Consider the following 25,177-nt stretch of genomic DNA (forward strand, 5'->3'; position numbering starts at 1 on the left):
AGAAAGATGAGATCTCACTCTTTTCCAAATCAGAGTCTAATTTGTTTGGGCAAGAGAGACAAAAAGATAGATTTAGATATTAAAAGCCAATACAGTGCTGGTTAAAGGCAGGGAAGATCTACCCACAGCAGGACTGAAGTCAGAACCCTGTACACTTAAATACAGCAAAAGAGAATTCACTGAAATCATTTACTCCCTCCCTGAGATATTCAATATATGGGCAAGAAAAGCCAGGGATGACCAAAACTGAATCGCCTATGGAAAAGATTTTAGAAAAATCAAGAATCAGAAAAACAAAGACACCACTGAAATACCCACATAAACCACCTCAGCAGCATCAGATGAGTGATTTAATGAGCCCACAGACTAGTAGGGATGATAAAAAAAATGATTTAAAGGAGGGGCAATTCATGGGACTAAATTGCTTCTCACCTTTCAACACCACCCTAAAACCCTGCAGGATTTTTCTTTATCAAAGTTTGGATCCCATTCTTTTGCTTTCTCTGAAATTCGATCGCGGCTCATCCCCAGATTATGAAAAACCCAGGCACAAGGTCACCTTGGCACTGTAGCTGCTCTGTGTAGTTTCATTTTTATTAGTATTTGGGAGTTTATCTGCACATGCAAGCAAATACATCTTGCAGACACTCTGAAAGGCAGCAGTGGCAGCTCTTCATTTTGTTTGTCATTCCCGACTCCCACAGCAGTGAAATTTCTGGGCACCTTGCCATATTATATTTAATTAAAAGCCACCCTCCTTTTGATTCTTTAGTAACTTGGTTACCATCTCCATCGACCACTTAGGCAGGGAAAGGAATTTAATATAAAACTGCTTTTCTGTTGTGTTTACAGTGGAAGTGCAGTTTGCTTTAAAAACACAGAGAAGTAAAACAAAGGAAAAGTTGAGACAGAAAATCAGTGGAGCTTATTAATGCTGTGTAAATGCTATTTATTTTAGTTTATCATTTGGTAAGCCAAACTCCTTTCTTCAGGAAAGAGGCAGTTCTCCCAGAGTACCTCAAAAATTATTTAGTATTACAATACTAAATAACAGCACCTCGATAATCTGTCAATTCTTGTGCTGAAGCTTGATATCAAAAACAAGAAACAAGAGGATCTTTGATTTAAAGGGCATCTCCTGCAGCCCTCAAAGAGGGCTGATTAAACACATCCAGTACAGGTACACCAGTGGAAGGTGTTTCTTGGATAACAAAGGCTGGCTGGGAATGCACCAGTTCTTTTCATTTCGAGGTTGGGGTTGCTCTTTTTTTAAATGGCAGAAAAACATCCCAGTAGCCTCCAGTCATGGTTTTAAACCCCTGACATCATATCGAAAGTGATGATTTGCCTCTCTGATAACCTGAGTGCAGCAGGATTTCTAACCCACAAAACCACCTGCAAAAGACTCAAATGCAGCAGCCAAAGCAATTCCTGATGATTTTCCCCTGAAACTGGTAATGCAAAGTGAATTTTAACAGCACAAATCTGAGAAAAATAAAGAGAACCAACACAGGTGATACTCTAAGAAGAGCTGGTGCTGTGTTTTCAATCCTAACTCCAAATAAAGGAAATCCAGGCAATATTACATGACAGGGTTGGGGACAACACACAACCAGCAGCTCAGATGTTCTCCTGTCTTTACTGAAAAATGCTTTTTAAAAGTGCTGAACGCTTGCAATTTAAACTTTAAATACTATCAGAAAGATCATAAAACATCCAAAAATCCACAGAACGTATCAGAAAACCAGAATAACAGCAGGGCCTGTTCCTGCACCCCCCAGTGCTGAACACACGCTGATACCATCAGGCCACACTCGTGCTCACACCAGGTCTAAATTCCAGCAGTGCTTCCTCAGCATTTCCTAATCCTGCCATGAATCAGCGAACATTTCACGCTCCTGAGCCTGGATAAACTGGGAGAATAATCAGGGAGAAACTCTGTCAAACACGACAGTAGAAAGTGGCTGAAAGAGTAAATCTGTTTATTCCTGTTACACACAACACTGGGAGGCTTGGAGCTGGTGGAATTTTACAGCTTGCTTAGTGTAGATGGTTTTCGGGGAGAAAATATCACTGTTCAGTGTAAAGTAGCTTTTGTAAAGCAGAGAGTATTTTATTTTTAGCTATAGTCTGCAACTCAAATTTAGCTACATTTAATCTCTCAGCTTGGAAGTCGAGCCTCACTTCAGCTCCGTGGCTTATAAAAAGAACACAAATTTTAGGAACTGAAAAAGAATTCGGAAGGTCGTTCTCAATATTTCTCCCTTCCAAGCTCTTCGCCTCATTTCTCAATGCAGGAGACACATGGGGGATAAACCCAAACAGAAGATGTAGATAAGTAATATGAACTTGCAAAAACATATAATAAGAGGGTTATTTTTTTTTTTAAGAATCAAGAGCTCAGTTTACTCACACAGAGCAAAGAATGGGTTCATCAGCCCCAAAATTCACTTGTCCCTGTCAATTTTCACCAAATATTCTTATGTGCGTATTTACAGCATGTTTTCAAAACCAAAGGCCTAAAAGCACATACACTGACTCCAAAGTTCATTTTTCCCTGTCAATTTACACCAAATATTCTTATGTGTTTACTTACAGCATATTTTCAAAACCAAAGGCCTACAAACACATACACTGACCCCAAAGTTCACTTTTCCCCCCTCAAGTTTCACCAAATACTCTTCCATGCATATTTACAGCACGCTTTCAAAACCAAAGGCCTAAAAACAACTACATTGACCCAAAAGTTCCCTTTTCCCCTTTCCATTTTCACCAAATACTGTTGTGTTGATTTACAGCAGGTTTTCAAGACCAGAGGTCTACAAATGAGCTCATCAATCCTGAAAAGTTCACTTTTACCCCCTCAATTTTCACCAAATATTCTGATGTGCATGTTTACGGAATGTTTTCAACACCAAGGGCCTACAAATGGGCCCATCAACCCCAAAGTTCACTTCCCCCCCTCAAGTTTCACCAGATATTGTTATGCATTTATTTACAGTACACTTGCAAAACTAAAGGCCTAAAAACAAGGACACTGACCCCAAAGTTTGCTTCCCCCCTCTCTATTTTCACCACGTATTGTTATTTGAATATTTGTAGCACGTTTTCAAAACCAAAGGCCTAAAAGCACCTACACTGACCCCAAAGTTCATTCTTCCCTGTCAATTTACACCAAATATCGTTATGTGTTTATTAACAGCATGTTTTCAAAACCAAAGGCCTAAAAACATATACACTGACCCCAAAGTTCACTTCCCCCCTCAAACTTTCACCAAATATTGTTACGCATTTATTTACAGTATGTTTTCAAAACCAAAGGCCTAAAAACAAGGACACTGACCCCAAAGTTTGCTTCCCCCTCTAATTCCACCACGTATTGTTATGTGAATATTTGTAGCATGTTTTCAAAACCAAGGGCCTAAAAATGGGCCCATCGACCCCAAAGTTCATTTTTCCCTCCTCAAGTTTCACCAAATATTGTTATGTATTTATTTACAGTATGTTTTCAAAACCGAAGGTATAAATATGGGCTCATCGACCCCTGAGTTCATTATTGCCCCCTCAAGTTTCACCAGATACTCTTATGTGAATATTTACAGCATGTTTTTTCAAAAACCAAAGGCCTAAAAATGGACTCAACAGCACCAAAGTTCACTCTTCCCCCTTCAATTTTTACCAGATATTTTTTGTGTGCATATTTCAAAACCAAAGGCCTAAAAATGGGTGCGATGACCCAAAAGTTCGCTTCCTCCCCCCCTCAGTTTTCACCTAATTCAAAAATTTTAGCATCATTACATCTGGTAACAGTTGTCTTTTTGTAAACTTCTCTTAAAAAGGTAGAGAAGATTTGTTGTATCCAGAAGACACTTTTATGAACACACAGAAAAAATAATCCCACTCACAAATCTCACCCCAACCCACATTTACTTGAGGGTGTTCGCAGAGATTCTTTGCTCTATTTTAAGTAACCATAAATTATCAAGAAAATAAAACCAGAAACCCAGCACCAGACAGAAAATATCTTTCAAGACACTGCTATAAATACGAGAAAACCCGTGTGATAGGAAAAATGCAAATTTTTAGCTGGCCTATTTGGACAGACAATCAAAAAGCAAACACAGATGTACTCGGCAGCCTGGACAGGAATAAATTCAAGAGCTCACAGATTTCACATCTCAAAAAAAAATGTGACCAGCGCTTACTATTTTTATTTTTTTTTTAAATTACCTCTTTATGACTTGTGAAGGTAAAAAAAAAAAGCTTTGAGCCACATTTGGACACAATCAGAGCTAAGAAAACCAGTGCTGGGATTTTTTTTTTTTTTCAGAAATCTGTAGGCTTCCTCCTACTCAATTAGTTTCTGTTTGCAAGCAGTATGAAATATGCTTTTATTCTTGTTAAAAAGATGACAAACTACCTTTTAAACCGCAAAGATCAGTGTATTGAGCATACTGCTCAGGAAATGAGCAGCAGTCTCTCTCATGAGCAGTTTCTGCCCAGCAAAAAATACAGAATAATACTGAAAAGTAAGAGAGGGCTAGCAGGAATAACTAGAAAATCTCAACACAATTTTGGTGACTGAAAAGAATGTTTTACATTTCTACATTAAAATGCAAATTAACGTTATGAATTGTTCCTGCACTATACTTACACTGGATTTTCGGTTTATAATGTCACTAATTTACTCATCAAATCACATTTTAAAATGTTTCCTCAATAGAACAGACGTTCATTCATTGTTAAATCTATAGAAATCTCCCAGTATAAAGCTTATTGCATGGCCTAATTTGATTTTTCATGGAAAAAACCTGAAAAATGATTATCCACTTCCTCAAGTACACTGGTGTTGCTGATACAATCAATAAACACCACTGAAATAAGATGCAACACTTTCACAGGGGGGGTTAATTTTTATTTCAGTAAACAAGTGGAGCCCATCATCCGTATGGATTAGATACAGGCCGATATATCCATATATTGGTTTATTTTCCAGAATCCAGCTGGACAACATTCTCCCTCATCTAGAGCACGAAGCTGTTCAGATATTGTTAGTTATTCCTTCCAAAACAACGTGTAAGGGAATGACCCAGCTGAGATGAGGCTTCACTGCCACCCAGACCAAAAAATATAACAATAAACCTTTGAGGCAACAGCTGTCATTTGGTGGACTACCAGAAATAACTCCCAGCATCTAAAAGCTGATGTGAAACTGCTTTTCTGTTCATGTTGTGCAACATTTCCTTTACATACAGGAAAATCTCTTTGATTTTAAATGAAATCTTATATATTGCTGCACATCTGCAGCTCCAGAGCCTGCAGTGAACACGAAGAACAAGACTTATTTCCCCAAAACGTGCGAGAAACATCCTGCCCGTTTCCTCCTATATTTACTGAAGGAGTGAGCCATAGATAGAGCTGCCTGCTTCGCTGGATCACATCCTTCTTTCCTTTCTCCCTCCCTTTTTTGGGAATGCAGGCAGGACTAGCTGGTAAAAGGCCTTTATCTGTGTGAACAAGTCAACTTGTGTGTGTAGGGTCTAACACTGAATAATCATTTGTGGTAGATTCGACTTAAAACATTCTCTGTTGGGTTTTTCTTCTTCGAGCTGTCAACACATCCTGGTTTATCCAGGTCTGAAAGCAAAACTTCCAAGGTTGGAAAGAGGAAGAAGGGAGTATAGTTTCTAGAACACATCTACTGAACCTTTAAAATATTCTTCTAAGACAAACAGCTTCAGCGGCCAAGAAGCTCTGCCCAGTTTACATTATATCCATCTAATAAATTCCCAAATGTCAGGCACGAAAACTGGATCCCTGGGATGAGAATGGAAAAGGATTCCATCTAGAATGGAAAGGATGACAGGCTGCTCCTGCAAAACTACATTCAAGCACTTTTACAATGTACACACAAATTATGTATTTTCATTTTAATTACTGAACAGTGAATAAAATGAGCTTTACCCTTTTTTTTAAAAAAAAAAACATTTAACGAGTGGAGACCTTTTCAATACTAAAATTAAGGTAACATGATCTGAGAAACGTGAAAAGGAAGAATAACTTCTCAGAAATGTCACTATCTAAAATACAGTCACACATAACCCCAACCACTGTAGTTACTGTGCAGAAGGTGCAATCACACATTTATTTTTTTAAAAGTCCTGCAGAGGAAAGGAGTAAAAACTCTCACAAATTCCCTGGGTGTGCCCAACATTTGAAAACCAGCTGAACTACGTGAACTGCAGAAAATGTAATCAGCTGAATTAACCAACTGAACTAAGCAAAGAATGAAATCCTACACACCTTTTTTACTGTGAGGATTATTTTTTTAAGCCATAGTTTTCTTTTTAATTACATCTCAGTACCATTCTCAGGCAAAGAAGTGATTGCTGGTTTTCCCTATTTTCAGTTGTAACAGAGAAGGTGCTTATCAGGTAAAGAAGCAGAGTTATGCTGGAATACAAAATTTTTTTGAAGTAATGGCTCCAGAAAGTGCAAACAGAAGGCAAAATAAAGTTGAGACAAATGGATTTTGAGTTGTTTATGGCCTGCTAGAAAATCTGAGGAAGGGATGGTGGGTGATGCTCATCTGCCAAATATTTGCCTTCTTACCTAAAAGCTCTGGGGAGTTAAAAATAACCAAACAAACAGCACCCAACACACATCCAGAGCCATCTCCAGCGGTGTTTGCCAACCAGGATGTATGTCCCTCACTCCCGAAGAACTGGTACCATCCCAAAAGCTGGAAGCAAGGGCAGGAGAAGAACAAGGCATAGCCATTCCCAGGGAACTGGGAAAGCAGAGCCAAGGAGGTGGTTCAGGAAGGACCTGGGCTGTCAAACAGCCATGAGAATGAAAACACATTCTTCCCAAGGGATGCAGCTTGGGAATCAACATGCTCCAAGATTTTCCAAGCTTAAAAGGAACGAGGACCTCACCAACCTCACTGAACTCCAGTTAGCCCAGGAGGTTGGAAGAGGAATCTCTTCCACCCAAAGAACTCTGAGATGAATGAGATGCATATGAGGGATGGAAAACTAGGAAATAAAAGTCTTCCTCTTGGATACCCAGGACAAGACGTAAGAAAAGATACACATGAAAAAGGAACCCCAAAAAGATGCGGAAACGACTCCGCAGGGTATCGGTGGCTCGGAGTTATGACTCAGCTACTCCAAGTTTCCACTGGGTTTATTTTTAAAGCCTCGAGTTGTGACTTTCCTGCCCCCTTAAATCACGGGGAGGAGAAAAGCAGCTCTTGGGAAGGACAGCTGTTTGGATTCAATGTGTCAGAGAAGAGATGAAACGCTGAAATAGTCCAAAAAAATTCCCAACACACACGCAAACTACAGCAGGGATAACTCCTGGATAACTCCACAGGCTGAGAGATCCTGATTTCACTGGAACTGAAAGGCCAAGCAAAAAGGAGCAGCTCCAAAGAAGAAAGCTTTTCATCTGAAGGCAGAACCACTTCCAAGGATTCGAATTCCAGGCAGTGGATGCTTGGGAGCGCAGTAATCGGAAAGAAAAATAAGGGCTAAAAGCAGCCTAAGAGAAAGTGGCTTGCATCAGTTCAGCAAAACATGGAGTTTCTTCATGAAGGGCTTTCTTTGTAGGAACAGCGTAAATCTAAGCTTAGCAACCCCTTTATAAGGAACTCGATGTTTTCACTGAAAATAGAAGCTGACAGTCCTCCTCTGTTCTAAGGGAAATATTATTTTAACCAAAAGAATTCCATAAAAAGTGGAGCAGATAGCTTGGCATTTTTAAAAGGCTGCCTTTAAAAATTCTTTTTCAATGGGCTTAATATTGCAGTACAGGACATTTTAATTTTTCTTTTAACAGAGTAGCCAGTGAGACAAGACCTAAATCAGATATCTGACTTTTTTTCCCCCCTTGCTCTAAGTGCTGCCATGTGTTTCTCGGAGATGAAAAAGTACACGAAGGACTGAAAGCAAAATCTCCATGAAAAGAGAAGGTCAATGATAATATTGTTGGGAATGTCGCTCATGGACCCCCAACCTTTGTTCCACGGAAAGTATATTATATTAAATGTTAAAGGGACATTTAATATTGAGAATTCTAAAGAGCTTCTTGTTTGGGGGGAAAAAGGGGAACGTGCACCACGAGCTTGAAGTGTGACAAGTGCAGAATGGTACCAATAATCCCATTATAACACCTGATTTGTCAAACTTGTCTCTACAAGTTATTGTAAAATCCACAATAGTGTTCCCAACCGTTTATGAGATGAAGCAGATCCCTCTTTGTGGCCTTCACGGCCACTGATTTCCATGCTTTGTTGGGAAGAATGGCCTGAATAGCTACAGAGCCCTCCACTTCATTTTCTTCCCCCCCCTCATGGGTATCCTGGTGCTGGGAATGGGGAATAGAATCCAAAGGTAGCACCAGGCAGGTGTTTCCTTTCTGGAGCCAGTGAGTTGTGGTGATTATGCCCCATCAGGGCTCAAAGGACAGAGCCAGGACATCAATATGCATGATCTGATGTCAGGCAGGGACCGGGAAGGGGATGGATCCTCTCCCAAAACACGGAAAAATCCGTCCTGCTGAGATTTCAGGCAAACTAACAGAACAGTCCAGGCTCCAGGTGTGTCTGAAATCACAGGCATCCACACATTCCACACCAAATAGATAGATAAGATTTTTCAGGAACAGGGCAAGGAACAAAAAATCTTGCAGTGGTTACTCATTAAACACTTCTTTGTAACTCAGGTTGAAACACAGGTGTTCCTCTCTCAGTGAATCCAAAACAATAATTGAGAGAACACCAGCAATTATCCAAAAGAAATATCCTAAACTGAGTCATAGAATCACGGAACGGTTTGAGTTGGAAGGGACTTTAAAGCTTGTCCAGTTCCACCCCCTGCCATGGGCAGGAACAACTTCCCCTAGCCCAGGTTGCTCCAGCCTGGCCTGGGACATTTGCAGGGATGGAACAGCCACAGGTTCTCTGGGAAATCCAGTCCAGGGCCTCCCCACCCTCTCAGGGAAGAATTCCTTCCCAATATCCCATCTAACCCTGCCCTCTGGCAGTGGGAAGCCATTCCCTGTATCCTGTCCCTCCAGGCCCTTGTCCCAAGTCCCTCTCCAGCTCTCCTGAAGCCCCTCTAGGCACTGGAAAAAAAAAATGAAAAAATAGGAAAAAGAAAGGAAAAATCGGGGAAAAATTCAAAAAATGGGGGAAAGAGGAAAAAAACAGAAAAAGGAAAAAACAGGGAAAAATAAAAAGAAAATTAAAAAACCTAACAGAAGTAACTACTAAAAAGCTGCTTGTTGGGTTTTCAGGGCAGGCACCTCAAGGATTTTTCCTGATGCTCCACAGAGGGAAGACCTGGAACACACCCGGACACCTTTTCCCCTCCGAGCCTGTTGCCAGGCTGGGTTTGCCAAGCTGCAGCTCTTCATCCACACGGGATTTCAGAATCCACCCAGGGGACTGTTTTCCATGCTGAGGGTTCTACTTCCAGCACCATTCCCAAGTTTCCCAGCTGTTCCTGTTCCAAGTGCCCCCCGTCCTGCTCTCCTGGTTAACGCAGCAATAAATCGGTGTATTTGCAAGAGTTTAGTCTGGTTTCTGTCCTATCAGAGACTTATATTTGGCTAAAATTCCCCCAATTTCGCTAATCCCTAATTAGGGAAATACTATCACCTTTCCAGTCTCCACAGGATAAAGACAAATCAATTAATGAAAGAAAAATGAGCCATGGCATCAGGGAATAAGACACGGGGGGGGGGGGGAAATCTCTTATTTTAACCCTTACAATTTTATTCCACTGCAAAATTGCTAAAAAGGCCACTGGATGTGAAGTGAAACATCCTGTCAGAGTGTGGGTAAAAGAAATAATCAGCTTCTATTTTTGATTTTTAACACTAGAAAACCAGTATATTCGGGCACTGCAGCCCATAAATGTTGGTTAGATCCATTAAATAAATTATATGTTATATGTATTTATGAAATAAGTGCTTTATATATGAAGTGTATACACACATGTTATCTAGACACAAAAATTGCTGTAGGAATGTTGCAATTTTATAGAAAACATCCAGGTACAGATTTCAAGGGGTGGAAATAAGTGGGTTTTTCAAGGCTGGTGAGGCAAATGGGTGAAGGTGATCATGTTACATCTGCTTAAATCCACCTTTCCCCTTGTTCCCCCTCTGCCATCACTTTAATCTTATTTTCAGGCTCTTCCTGATCATTCCCATCACTGTACTTCAGTCCCAGCACTCACACAGGGAATGTGGGGGATGGAAACTCCCCTCCCTTTTCTTTTCTCCCCATTTTAAAACGTTTTAAATGTATTAAGTTTCTCGCTGCCACAGCAATCAACACCAAGGCCACTCTCTCTGATCCCAGATAAGATAATTGCTTTTCCTGAGCACCCACATCTCCTCAGTGCTAATTTAACCTCCAGAGAGGAGGAAAAAAAAATCCTAATAATTATTGCCTTTTTTAAAAAACCCGAACAGAAACTTCTACAGGAGCCTCATTTCAAAGGCAGCAGCTGATGGAATGGACTTTCACACCTTTTTTCCACACCGTCAGTGCCTTTAGTTGAAGTTCTACAGTTAAAAACTCATTAACATGCATGGAAATGAGGAGGTTATTTGTAAATTCCGAGGGGTTGATTGCCTGGAATCACGTTTTACTCCGAAACAATGGTAATGAAACATCAAGCAAAGATGACAAGGAAGGTCATCCGTGTGTTCCCAGCACTCAACACCAAGAGGAAAAGACTGGTCTCTTCAATAAAAAATATAAAATAGTAATATGTACAGAAGGAATTATGATCTCAAAAAAAAAAAAATCCCCCAAACCCAACATTTTCCTTATTAACACGCTGGGTAAACCAGTTTTTTTGGTAGGTAGCAGCAAAAGCACACCTTCAATAAGCTGTTCTTTCACCCAAACAAGGATTCTCAGCCTCTGATTCCAGCTAATTAATCACGGAGAACAGCTCATAATAACAATATAAAATCGCAATTTAAATGCTATTACCAGGCACGCTGTTAGTGGGAAAGGAGAGCTCTTGGTTGGGAGTATTAAGGTGAGCCTTTAATTGTGTATTAAATAACGCAGCACTGAAAATACAAGTGGAAGAGCCAAGCCCAACTGATCCAGAAAAGTGCAGAGCTGCAGGCCCAGGGATACGCTGGATATTCCTCCCATTTATTCCAGCCTCAAAAATCCAGGAAAGAACCCACTGGGGACGGACAATAAGCAACAAAAACTTGGGTGGTAACAGGTACAACAAGGTGAAAAACACTCTGTAAAAGGAACTCCTCGACCAAACAAGACACAGGGAAATTTAAACACAGGTCCTGTAATTCCTCCCATCCATTCACAGCACTTCCCATGTAATTAGGTGGAAGTTCTAAACACTGACCTGGTGTTTCCCTTGCCTTTGGACAGGTTCTCCTGCTCCCAACAAAAGCCCTCTGTGTTTGGGAACTTGGCACCCACGTGCAGGGCACCAAGACACAATTTTGTTGGAAAAAACAGCAAAGCTTGCAGTTCTGGGAAACTTATTTTCCCTGTCTGCCCCTTCCACTCCTTTTAACCTGCCAAAACCAAGAATATTCTAAATTCCTGAAGGCATTTGGCTAGAATCTGTGAAAAGGTTTGGCTGAGAATTTCCAGCTCCCTTTATCGCTAGTTTTAAAGGAATATCCCATTATCGACAAAAGCGACTTCCCACTTCTTTTGAGCCCAACTTGTCTCCCCAAAAAAAAGGCTTCACGGGCAGTTTTATTACCACCACCTCCAGAACAGAAAAATCCTTTTAGAGGTTCTGGAAGAACCATCCCACATTGTCCTGGAGCTCCTCAGCAATCCAAGGAAGCGATCCCACAAGCCTTCATTCATCCCAGCAGCCATTCAGTGGCTCTCAAACGATGCAGCTGCATTGCTGGAAAGCTGGGGGGGGTGTGTTTAAATCCAAGGAGCTGAAAGCCTCACTTGTTAAGCCTGAGCCTTCCAAAGCTGAGAACATAATTATTTTTCCAACTTATCACGACTATTCCCTAAATGCAGCGACTGTTGTGTCCCTGCATGTAAAAGACATTCCCGGTGTCTCACTGAGACGTGAATTAAAAGTGACTTTAAATTCTCTCCATCACTACAAAGAACACCCAATACCTGCTCTGGAGCCCGGTTTCAGGAGGCAGGTATTGATCCTGTCACTGAAAAATCCCTATATTTCATCAAATCAAGTTCACCTGCCGATGGAATGGATATATTCCAACGTAAATTCATGTCCAAAGAAAAACTGGAGCGCCAATAACTTACAGAACGTCATCAGCGAGTGGATTAAATTCAGCACAAATTTACTTGGATTTACAAAGCGTTTTCAGCCGAGTTCGGGGCAGAAAAACCAGCCCTAAAAACCTGCCCGTGGCAGACACAGAAATCCTCTTTTCCTGCCAGAAAATCCAGCCCCCAGAAAGCATTTACTCTGTTATTTTGTGGGTGATGCAGCACTAAAAGGATTTTTAACATCCTAAAACTCCCCTTAGACCCAGCCCAGTGCCAGGCTGTGCTCCCCCATTTCCCTCCTGTCACTGCCCCAACACCAATTCCACCATCAGGCACATCTCCAGTTGTATTTACTGGATATTGAGCCCCCACGAGCTCAGATTTTATTCCACCTTTAATCTATTCGAAAATAAATTAATGTCTTTTTAATCTTCAGCTCCAAGAGCCTTTCCTGTAAATTAAACAGGCGGCTGCCCCTTATTAGATGCTTTTTAATTTTGGAACCAGAGAGGAAAAAAAATCAATCCTGCCTCTTTTCTCCCCAACAAATCAAAATTCATTCCACTCCCTATCACGAGCAGGAGGCCAAATCTGCTTTTATTTCAGCTGAATGAGAAGCTGCTCCCACTGAGGAATGTGAATGTAAATTTATTTTGGAGCCAGTGTGCCAGAACACATTTCCTCTCCCTCTAATTGACCTGATTTTACTTTTTTACTCAGGTTTCACACTGAATTCTGAGAAAACATCACCAAGAGTTGACTGACTTTGTAACAACTGGGGAAAAAGAAATGTTAAAAATGTCTTCTGGGCCCAAGAATTTTGAGTCAAACTGCCCATGGAACCCCAGAATGGGCCCAAGCCCTGCACAGACCAATCTGATTAGGAACTTCAATATTTTCACAGGAACTAACTAATGGAAAAAATAAATTAAAACACTGTGGAAATTTGCTGATGAACAAATTACCCCAAAAGAAAAACAACACAACCATTAAAATGCTTCCAGAACCTACCTGTGCATATTCCTTCTCGATTGCAGCTCTTTTCTGACTGAAGGCTCTGAAAGAGGGGGGAAAAAAAAAATCCATTAATACCTAAACCAACCCACCACAAATTCAATTTCCTTCAATTATTTTCTCCAAGCTACACAAGAAACTACCAAGCTTCAGGCTATGCCGTGAGCAAAAGGAAAATCTAATTATATTTAAATTAGTTACACAGTAATTCTGGTGGCACATCAATTAAATAAAAATAAAAATCCTCAGGAACATCCTCTAATAAGGAATTCTGGACAGGCTCTTTCTCCTCCATCTCACCATGAGGAATAGCCACATTCTGATGGGTGTTACAGGCTCACTTTTCCCAACAGGATGTGAAACAAAAATCTAAAAGCATCGTGATTGTTTAAAATTCTTCCCAGAAGATCTGGCCACATTCCAGTTCCAAGGATTAAACTTCCCAAATCCCCCCCTGTGTAGCTCAGTGGGTACCAAGGGCTGTGACTGACCCATGGAACACCTCAATATGAGTAATAAATTATTAAATAATAATAAAAACTACTATTTGGTAAAGTATTCAAAGTATTCCACCTAATATTATAAAACAGTTTCTTTCAGGATCTCCTGTTCCAAAGCCCAGCTTAGGAAACACCCAGAACCCAAAATATCCTTTTAAAAGAACCTGTTTTTTGAGCAAAATGATAAAGAACTACACAAATAACTACAAGGAACAACTGAAATGTGCCATCAGTGTTGAAAAGGTGAAAGAAAACAACCTGCTGTCTTTGGAACCTAAATCTGGGAACTCCTTCTCCAATTGCCAGGTAGCTGCAGTGCAAAACGTGGAATCAGAGGTAAATTTTCAGGATATTCAGTTTACACCCAAGCTGGATAGGAAATGTGTATTTTACCTGAGGTCTTCCCCCACCTCTGAACCAAATTCCACTTGAACTGATGGCATAACAATGCTGGAAGCCTGAGATATCCCCAAAAACCTTCTCCAGGAAAAGTTTTACATCAGGGAACTAAAACAAAATCAGAATCAGATTTACTCCCAAAACTGCCTGAAATCTTGGACTTGGATCGACCACAAGCTCCAGCACGAAGAGCACTGATTGTACAGAAGCACCTCCTTCAATCAGAAATATTTCACATTTTAAATTTTTGTATTTTAAGTAGGGGGTTTACAGAACAGGTGGGCAAGACAGCACATAATTCAATTTACAGTATACCTAAATTGTGTTGGATCTGTGTTGTGATGAATGAACAAAATGCTTAAGTGCAGGTAATACAAAGCTGGTTTTATCCTAGGGACAGTTTATCCAGGAATCCTTCTACAACAACTATAAATATATCACAAAACAGGACAAAAATCACAGCCTGGAGCAGCCAAATTTCCCAGGAGAAAACTCTTTTGAGCAGGGAAAAAGAAAAGGCTGACTAATAAATGCATCAGGGAGCAAATTCCATGTGTGTATATCTTGATTTATCGTGCAAAGCTGGCATGTTCTTTACTGTCGTTCAAGATGGAATTTCAAATCCATTCATCTCATGAAACAATTGGGTTTATAAGGCAATGAAATGTTCTCTAACTGTTACTGGTAAGTTTTTAAGACTGTATTTAAATCACCCAGGTCAATTTAATACAACAGGTGCTCTGAAATATTGAGGGATCCTTTTCTATTTTCCTTGTAAATCAGCATAACAATGAGAAGGAGGAGTCAGGTCAGTGGACAATGAGACTTCAAGGAGTTTTCCAACAGAGAAACAGGAGAAACTAGTGCCTGGATGTCTTGGGCTGGCCATCCTTCGTGAAAAAATCAATATATTAACATTAAAATATACGTTAGTCATTTATAAAACGGTGTTATATTTGTCCAGTTGTACAAATCTCAAGATGAAAGTCACACCTTGCACAGTAAAACCAGTTAAACCCAATGACACCCTGAAAATCAGAAAGGGAATTAGGTGCTGTATGAAAATTTAACTCCATAGAGCTATGCAAAAATGGAAACATACACCCCGTGGCCAGGGCTCTTGAATAAAAGAAGGGGTTAAATTTGCATCAGTGAATGTATTTCCATTTAAAGCCGAGAAATTCAACAAGGCTGGAATCACATTTGGAACAAGGTCATGATAAAGGTTCAAAAAACCAACGGATTAACTGGCAAATTGGTCCAACTCACCCAGCACGAGCAGTTGGGGTTAATACATTTCTTTGGTTATGAACTTTCAGATCAATTGCTTGGCAAATTTTAATGCCATTTGAAAACCCTTCCGATTTCCGTGACCACGCAAAGCACCAGAAAAAGTACAGATGAGTACCTGAAACGTCCAAAAAGAAGGTTGGACTAAAGGAACACACCTTTTTCTGACCTTGACCTGAGAGCCCCCAAGCCCTGTCTAACAAAAGACAGCTAAAACAACGTGCTCAGCTTTACAAAGCCTGGATTTCCCAGCTCAGCACAACTGGGAGCAGCAGAGTTGACCCTTTCAGTGCCTGGGAGGTGATGAAAGGAGCAGGGGAAAATTAATATGCACACACTGCATGGGCATGGTGACTCCCCAAAAGGCTTTTTAAAATCCTTTTCATAGAGGCTACTGAATCAAAACATCATTTTCTCTTCGTTTCATAATCAAAACAGCATTTTCTCTTTGCTTTATGAACTGTCAGCAAGTGAAAGCCACGTCAGGTGATGCAGAGCCAGGGAGCAGATCCATAAAGCCCTGATACAACGAGAAAAGAAATGGAAAAAAAAAAAACAAAAAGGTAAAGGAATAAACCATTTTCCCTTCTTTCACTATCATGAGTTATTAAGGCAATTTCAAAATTTGGTTAAAAGTGAATTCACCCCATCAAAAATTCTTAGTAAAATACTAAAACACGTTGCTACTGGTTGGTGGATTGAGTCACATTTAAACACTCAAAGAGGTGAATCAGGGAATTTTGAAATACCCAAAAATTCCTAGCTTCCCAGAAGGCAGCTCAAGGATAATTCCTGACAGTTACAACATATGCCAGTGGAAAATTATGACTTTACAACTTGTACACTTGGGGCACAAATGCTCAGTGTGAAATCATGTCCAAGCTAACACTATCCTGATTCACTGAGGTGAAAGTACACACTCACTCCAGAATTTTCCATTAAAAACATGACAACTGCTCTGGTTTAAGAAAAAATAGAAGGAAAATAAAAAGGGGAGCAACCCCACAAAGCTCCAAAGTCACTGTTAGGTATCAAGGTGGAATTGCCACAGCTAGTTTGGTTCCTTTTCCCCCAGTGACAAAAACCACTCTTGAAAAATCTCATTGCCACCTCTGTCCCAGGGAAGACGTGCAGGAACACGGGCTGAGCCCCCCCCCAAAAATCCCAATCTACCTCTGAAACAAAACCTGCACATGGGAAGTTAAAATCCAGCCTTAAATATCAATTCCTGCCTCCCTGAAGGGGCAGATCTCAGGTGCCTTTTCCACTGATGAGATGGAATTTATTTCTTGGAAGGAAGGCAAACTGATCCCAACGCACGAGCACCAACCCTGCTGGGGAACAACACACACTTCCAATATTCCTGTCCCCACGGCACTGCAATTCCCAGCCTGGCTCAAGGCTGGAGTGATCCTGGGCAGGACTTGGCATTTGCCTTTGTTGACCTTCCCGAGGTTGTGCCAGCCCCTGTCACCCAAGGTCACCCTGGACACGGCCCTGCCTCCAGCACATCAACCTGTTCCCCAAATTTAACAATCCTTAACCTGCCCAGAGCTCCATCCCACCATGGCCATGGGGTGTCTGTTTCCAGTTTTGCATAGCTCTGGGTGGAGTTAAATTTTCATACAGCACATAATTCCCTTTCTGATTTTCGGGGTGTCACTGGGTTTAACTGGTTTTACTGTGCAAGGTGTGACTTTCATCTTGAGATTTGTACAACTGGACAAGTATAACACCGTTTTATAAATGACTAATGTGTATTTTAATGTTAATATATTGATTTTTCATGATCCATGCCCTTCCTGGAGTCATGGATCCAGCACGGACCTCTGAGGGACACCCAGAGGTGTCTGAGGGACACATCCAGAGCCAGCTGGACTTTGCAGCACTGCTCCCCACCGCTTCCAACGGAGAAGTCCAGCCAATTTTCCACCCCCTTATCAGACCCCGTGTCCCTGACGTGGCCACAAAGGTGCTCCAGGACACTGTGTCAAAGGTAACACGGACAACGTGTTCTCCCTGTCCACATTCCCAGTTTTCCCAGAAGGCAATCAGGCCCAATTCACCCTTGGCTACTCCAAATCACCTTCCTGCCCCTCCAGTAAATGACTTCTTGGGAAAGAAGCCCTGAAAGAAGCTTTGAAAATGGTTTCTGGGAGGTTTTGCTCCGTAATATTTCCAAGAAGCAAGGGAAAGCCGAGCAGCCTCCTTCCAGCAGAAACAGGTATGGAATTCACCTTTCTCCAGCCATCAGGAAGCTCCCCGACTACCATGAGCTTTCAAAGATGACTGGACCATCTCACTGCCCCTCTGGAGTGTGAATAAGCTCAAACCCTGCAGTGCACCTGCAGGTACATTTGATCCCAGCTCGGCGTGGGTTTGGCTGGGACGGAGTTAATGTTCTGCACAGTGGCTGGGCTGGGATTTGTGCTGGGAACACAAAGTTCAGAGCAGAGATAACTCAGGGATGGTTTGCTATTGCTGAGCAGGGCTTGCCCAGCTCAAAGCCTTCTCTGCTCCTCACACCACAGAACCACAGGCCTGGGCTGGAAGGGACCTTAAAGATCATTAGTTCCACGCCCTGCCATGGGCAGGGACACCTTCCACTAGCCCAGGGTGCCCCAAGTCCCCTATCCAATCTGGCCTTGGACACTTCCAGGGATGGGGCAGCCACAGATGCTCTGGGAAGCCACTTCCCACCAGCGAGTGGCTGGGAGTGCGCAAGAAGTTAAGAGTGGAGACAGCCAGGCCAGCTGAGTCCAACTGACCCAGGGACATCCCAGACCATGTGGCATCATGCTCAGCAATAAAAGCTGGGGGAAGAAGGAAGGGGGAATGTTTGGAGCGATGGCATTTGTCTTCCCAAGTCACAGAATCATAGGATCACTGAGGTTGGAAAAGCCCTCTCAGCCCACGGAGTGCCCCCTGTGCCTGATGCCCACCTTGTCCCCCAGCCCAGAGCACTGAGTGCCACGGCCAGGCCTTCCTGGGACACCTCCAGGGATGGGGACTCCACCACCTCCCTGGGCAGCCCCTTCCAGTGCCTGACCACCCTTTCCAACAAGAAATTCCTCCTGATGTCCAACCTGACCCTCCCCTGGCACAGCTGGAGGCCGTTCCCTCTCCTCCTGTCCCTTTTCCCTGGGAGCAGAGCCCGACCCCCCCTGGCTCCCCCCTCCTGTCAGGGAGTTGCAGAGCCAGAAGGTCCCCTCTGAGTCTCCTTTTCTCCAGGCTGAGCCCCCCCAGCTCCCTCAGCTGCTCCAGCCCCTTCCCCAGCTCCATTCCCTTCCCTGGACACGCTCCAGCCCCTCCATGTCCTTCTCCATTACACCTGATGGATCCTGGCTTTCCTGGGAATGGCTGAGGCCCTGCCTGCCCAGGGGAAGGGAGGAATGAATTCTTTACTTTGCTTTACCTATTCAACTGTTTTTCTCTCAATCCACGAGTTCTCCCACTCTCACCCATCCAACTCTCATGCCCATCTCACTGAGAGGGGAATAAGGGAGTCCCAGGGCAAGGCTGAGCTGATGGACTGGGATAACCCAGATACTGAATTAAAACACCCTTTGGAATTCCAGCTGCCACTACAAAATAAAAAGAGAAGCAAGCCTGAAACAGTTGGGAGGAGGGAGGGGGGCCAAAATGTTTCCCCCCCTTGCAGGAAAACAGGATTTCTTAAGGAATGCCAACGTTCTTGTTTGGTTTAATTCAGTACTTTTATCTGGATTCTCCTCCCACTTTCCCCAGTAAGATGAAAAATGCAGCCCAATGGATCAATGCACAATGGAACAAGTGCTTTGTTTTTAATTTGAGGACAGGTGTGTCACTAACAAAGGCACAACTGAATCCACAAGTACTTGAGGCAACATAAATCATCCCCGTGGCTCCGCTCAGGGCAGGGGTTGGCAATAAATGCTGAGATAAGATAACACAGCAGCAGCTCCATTCCTAATGAGGGACTCCAGGAACACCATCTAAGCAGATTAATATTCCCTCCCCGTGTCCAGCAGAGACAAAGACAACATACCTGGAGCAGTAATTAATCTACAGAAATTATTCCCCATGACAAGGCTCTCAGGCACTGCCTGCATCAGGCTCCTCTTTGTGGTTTCCTGTTGACTGAACGTTTTCAAAGAGCTGCATAAAATTCTGAGGGTCTGAAGGGTAAATTATTTTCCAGAAAAACCCTGATTTTATACAAGTTATTTATACCCAGGCTGCAGAAAGCAGAGCAGCAGCCAGAGTGTAACAACCCAGGGTATTCAAATTTGGAATGTGATTTATAGAATCACAGAATGGTTGGGGTGGGAAGGGACCTTAAAGATCATCCAGTTCCACCCCCCTGCCTGCTTCCACTAGAGCAGGTTGCCTTGGGCACTTCCAGGGATGGGGCAGCCACAGCTTCTCTGGGAAATCCATTCCAGGGCCTCCCCACCCTCCCAGGAAAGAACCTCCTCCTAAAATCTAACCTAAACCTACTCCTTTTAGTTCAAATCCCTTCCTCCTTGTCACAAAGTACCCACGGCTTCAAATTCCAAGCTTTTTGTAAGCTGGGGAGTTCACACCATTACACAAAACACTGGCTTTCCTTTTTCCAAGCCAAACTCCTCCCAACACATCAAATGCTGCCTGGGATACAGCAGGAGAACCATTCCCACCATTCCCTGCCTGGAGCATCTAAAAAATCCCTGTCAGCTTGGTGATTCCACACTATTATCTGCAGAGAACTGGATAGTTCTCCATGTTTTTCCAGCTTTCCATAAAGTTCTGACCTGGCATCAGCAGGGAAAAAGGAAAAGCATTCCCTCACACCCAGAGCACAGGGCTGGTCCACTTCCAAGGGACACCTACTGCAAAACAGGACAAAAGGATGGTGGGAGTGGGTTAAGTGGCCTTACAGAGGGAATTCTGGCCTCTTAAACAATGGCAATAATACCAGCATTAATGTCTGCATCATGTCTGTGATCCTCTTCCCAGGATATTTCCCTGCCCCTTGAGCCACCTGAACAGATCTGGAGCTGCAAAGCCACCAGGCTAAAGATTTGGAACTTGAATATCCCAGCCAGCACTGGCTGGTTTTGCTGATACTTCTGTAGTTTCAGGGCGCTCCTTTTATTTATAACTTATCCAAAACTCATAAGAGACCAACCCAGCTTTTATCCCAACAAATACTCTGGTTTTCCAACCTCACTTCGTGCCAACACATCCACTCACTGTAGCTACTGTTCAGAAATAAAGTACCTTTTAACACCTGCTAAATCTCACACTCATTTAATAAATGCACCTAAAGGAGATGACATGGAATCCTGGTGCCTACAATCATTTTCTGGATGGTTGGATTCCATTTAAACATCCCCAGATTTCCGCCAGCGCTGACTCTCTAAGCCTCGACTTGCTCTTGCAAAAAGGCAACTGAAGAAATTCTGAAGCAGAAACTCACTTTCACTTCATTTAAGAGCAGAGTCTCCAGTGCCACAAAGTACTTTAAATTCCTTTTCAGCCACTCCAAGAAACAACAACAAAAAAAAAGAAGTCACGTTACAGCAAATCACAGCCTTGATTTTATGTTTTAAAAATAACAACCTCTCCTTTGTTCAATGATTTGACATCACCTGAACAAAGTGATCTCTTCCTAGAAAGGTGACTGTTTTACATGCACAGTTACCTGCCAGGTTTATGCTACTCCTTTATAAACAAGCAATTCCCCAGCCTTCTTATCAAAGAGCAGAAGTTCTATGGCAGCACTATAATAATATCAGCACTATTACTATTTATTGCCTTTGCTGCTGAAGACTTTGTCCCACCCATTAAATAAACTCTACACTAAGTCACTGTGTTGGACATTTGGTAGCACTGCTCAAACACAGTTCTGCTGCCTGGATTTTGGTCTCCAGTCTAACTTGCCATCTCATACATTAAACAACCATCCGTTCCCTTCAGCTTGGAGATTATGTGTGGAATTTTCCCCCCCAAGTCCTGCAGAAATATCTTCATCAAAATTCACATCACAGCATCACCTTGGCTCTTCCTTCCAACGCATCAGTTTAGATAAAGATTTCCCCTGCAATGACTGAGGGGGGAAATAAAAATGGGGAGTACTGGACTACTTTCCCTGTGTCCTCCACTGCCTTGGAAAATGTCCTGCTGCTCCCAAGCCCATTATCCCCCCATTTTTCTCCTCCTCATGTCCCTGACCAGCTGTAGATAGAACTGATATTAGGGTTGGACTCAATGATCTTGGAGATCTTTTCCAACCTAAACAATTCCATGATTTTATTGTATTGTCCTTCAGCACCCAAGCAAAGCTTCCGTATTCCTCCTTTACTTCCCACCTTTTTCAAACCTTGCCCAGTGTCCTTCAGCTTCTTGCTCAGCCTTGCCAAAACTCCTGAGCTTCCCACACAACGGGATGCTTTGCTCCTTAGCTTTCTGGGAATCTTCCTTAGGAAAACTCAGCTAAAACCACCAATCCAAGCATATTCCAAGCATATTCCCCCTTCCTGGCTGCTTCCCAGGAGGTTCTGCCCACCAGCTGCACGAACAAGCTCAATTCTGCTCTCTCCTGACAGGGATCCTCCAGGTCCTGGAGTCAATTTGTGGTCAAAGCAGCCCAAGCCCCACTAGTCTGGACAGGATTCCCAAAAGTCAGTTGCCAGCCTTCCTCCCACGGCAAGTACGGACAACGTGGAGTCCTGACACCACAAACAACACAGCACAAATGTGGCCTCAGGGCCAAGACTTTGAACAAGAACACACCAACACGAGGCTGCAAGATCCCACCAGCTGTGCAAGCACAAACCCCAGGAGAACAAACGCCAAACCAGCCGAAATTTTGCCCACAGTGAAGCTCCTGGATGCAGCACGAGCCAGGGATGCTTCCTGGAGGATCAGCTTGAGGTTTGGCTGATCTCAGCAAGGACATCTTTACACAATATTTGGGACGTAAAGGAACTCTTTGCTGGCTGAGTCAAGGAGTTCAGCTCTCCCTCCTCACCTCCGAGTACTTCTCCGGGAAATACGGAAGAAATAAAAGTGGACTTTTTTTTTTTTTTCAACTTGACTTTCACATACATGCTCTGCACTGTCTCCTCTTTAGTCTCACTCTTAAAATACTCAACTCTTCCTCACAAAGTCCTGCAGAAAGGGAGGAACTGGCAGATCAAACATCCTGTAACACACCGGAGCTCTTCTCTCCTCTATAAATTCCTCACCACGACACATCTCTCTATTTTCAAATAGTGTTCCCCGAGCAAACACGAGTCTCAGTATCCACCCCATCCCTTTTATAGCCAAGTACACACTGATCTCGTGCTGATTCAGCTCCTCCAGGACTTTCTACCACCCCGAGGAGCCCTGCTATCGCCTTTTGCTCCCCACAGGATTTACAAGAACTCACCAACCACGGCCAGCTCAGTATCTTTGTGCTGCAATTAAAAGCTTGTTCCTCCCTCGACTAAAACTCCTCATCTCCCACAGCTCTGCTGCAATTTGTCCCTTGCAATGTTTGCTCTTTCAATCGCCACTTATGCTCCACCAAGATAAACTACACCGGAGGAAAATTCCCCTGAATGTAAAAAGAAGTGTTAGAGTTGAAAATGCTTCAACCCACGTGCAGAATTTAATGATTTAAAGCAGCACGCAGCAAATTATACAGCAAATATTGTCCTTATCAAGGAATCAAAGTTGTGCTTGATATGTCTGGGTCAAAACCAATCTCCTGCCTTTCCTGGTGGATTCACTGCAAGTGTTTTATTCCACTTTTCACACACAATTTTCAGTCTCTAAATCAGCCTCCTGCCATCCTTTCAAGCAATTTTAGGCACTACTGTTCTAACCCTACTCAAAGGAGTAAAATACTACGATTTCCACGCCCACAGCGAGCAGAGAAACGAGATCCTGCTCTGAGACACAAAACCCAGTCTAACCTTGAATGTCTTGACTTCAGAAGTTCTCACTCATAGAACAGCTCAGGCTGGAAAAGACCTTGAAGATCACCACGCCCTGCTCTTCAAAAATTCAAATTTTACAAGTGGTCCTTCCTCAAAAGCCCTCTTCTATCTTTGTTTGCTCGTGGTAGTTTAACTGATGCACTTAAAAGGTGCAACTGCCCCACGCAATGTGTTGGGAAGTCACCACTTTTATCAGGACATTAAGAGGTCAGTCACAACTGGGACAGGCCAGTGGTGGAATTTTAGGTGCTCCTTATAAGGCACATCTTGGTGACGGCTCCCAACACAAGCTTTTAAAACGTGCTCAGCCAAGTTTATTTGATTTAACCCAAAATATTAACACGCAGGCAAAATGCTTCAGCGTGACAGGACAAACCCACAAACCAACTGGAGATAGCTGGGATTTTTAGCACCACAAGCTCCCAGTTCGTTAGAATTTAAACACCTTTTTAAGCTATCAAATGTGACAAAGCAATTCCCCCCCACACACGTTTGCTTTTGCGCTCGGATTTTATTCATCATTTTTAACATCCTAATCCAATTTATCGACGATAAATTTCATGGCAAACCACGAAACATCCTCGCCTGAGAAGCGACCCCGTGGCGACGCAGCGAGAAAAAAATTCCAGACAACATTCAGGAGCGAGCAATGTAGTGCCCATAAATCACATTACTGTACAGTTTGGGATTAGGATGAGTTGCCACTGGCAACAGAGCCAAAAAAAAAAAATCAATTCTGTCACTATATATAGAGAATTCTTGTAACCTCAAACGCAGCCAATGCTTTCAGCAATTTGTCTCAGAGAAGTATTAGCAGGGCCAGCGTGTGAGCAGAGGAACATGACATCCCCACACAAAACAAGGCTAAAACAATGGAGTTTTTCCTTTGGAGGAATTAAAAAAAGAAAACAAAAAAGGGAGAGCCCAGAAAGCTCCTGGGGAGGAGCTCCCCCTTTTCGAAACACAAGCTCGGCCTCTGGATGGAATTAAGACAAATACGGAGATTGGGCTTAAATATATTGCAAATGATCACTAATGAGGGGTTGTTTTAAATGGGAAACTAAGTAAACATTAGGGAGAGAGACAATTTTGGCCAACACAAAGGTGCTTTTTCTACGGCTCCCCAGCCCTGATTCATCACATCCAAAGCATTTCCTTCTTAGAGGAAAAACTAGGATCTGGGAATTCAGCTGGAGCGTTCAGAACACAGGGATCTGAGGAGCTCCTTTGATCCCCATTTGCTGAACAGCAAGAAGCCAAGGCACATTTCAGCAGCCACTTCTTATTTCACATCCAGGAGCTGCCAAATGTTTTGTAGCAGCAACAGCCACCTTGGAGCTCTTCCTTTGCTCAGCTGTCACGTTTTAGGAATCTTGACAGAGCCACCCAGGTGCATTACAATGGCTTTTCTCCTTTCTACTTTTAATACAGGCACTTTATTTTAAAATGATGCCCTTCACAAGGTTTCATTGTCAAATTCTGGATTTTAATGCACCAGACAGGTAATAATAATTACTATAATGGGTTTTTTTTTTCCTCAAAGCACAATGCTCTAAGAATACGGTACCTGCACTGTTATTTTTTGAGTTAGTAAAATGTAACAGCTCAGTGAAAATATGCCGCTTGATTTCTAAAATCCGTGTGTAGATACATCAGAATCACAGAATCACTGAGGTTGGAAGAGACCCAGATCTGAGATCAGAGCCCAACCTCTGACCCAACACCACCCTGGCAACCAGACCATGGAAGCCCAA

General features: G+C 42.7%; 1 protein-coding gene across 1 annotated transcript in view; it reads right to left on the reverse strand.

Moving 5' to 3' along the window:
- FCHSD2 (FCH and double SH3 domains 2) overlaps positions 1-25,177 on the reverse strand; it is a 113,506-nt gene that overhangs the window by 75,171 nt on the left and 13,158 nt on the right. Inside the window, exon 3 of the mRNA XM_017821881.1 lies at positions 13,283-13,328. Within this exon, the coding sequence (XP_017677370.1) occupies positions 13,283-13,328 (46 nt within the window). The remainder of the gene's footprint in view (positions 1-13,282; positions 13,329-25,177) is intronic.

This window comes from Lepidothrix coronata, unplaced genomic scaffold (assembly GCF_001604755.1).
Source record: "Lepidothrix coronata isolate B3197 unplaced genomic scaffold, Lepidothrix_coronata-1.0 Scaffold93, whole genome shotgun sequence".
Classification (NCBI taxonomy): Eukaryota; Metazoa; Chordata; class Aves; order Passeriformes; family Pipridae; genus Lepidothrix; species Lepidothrix coronata.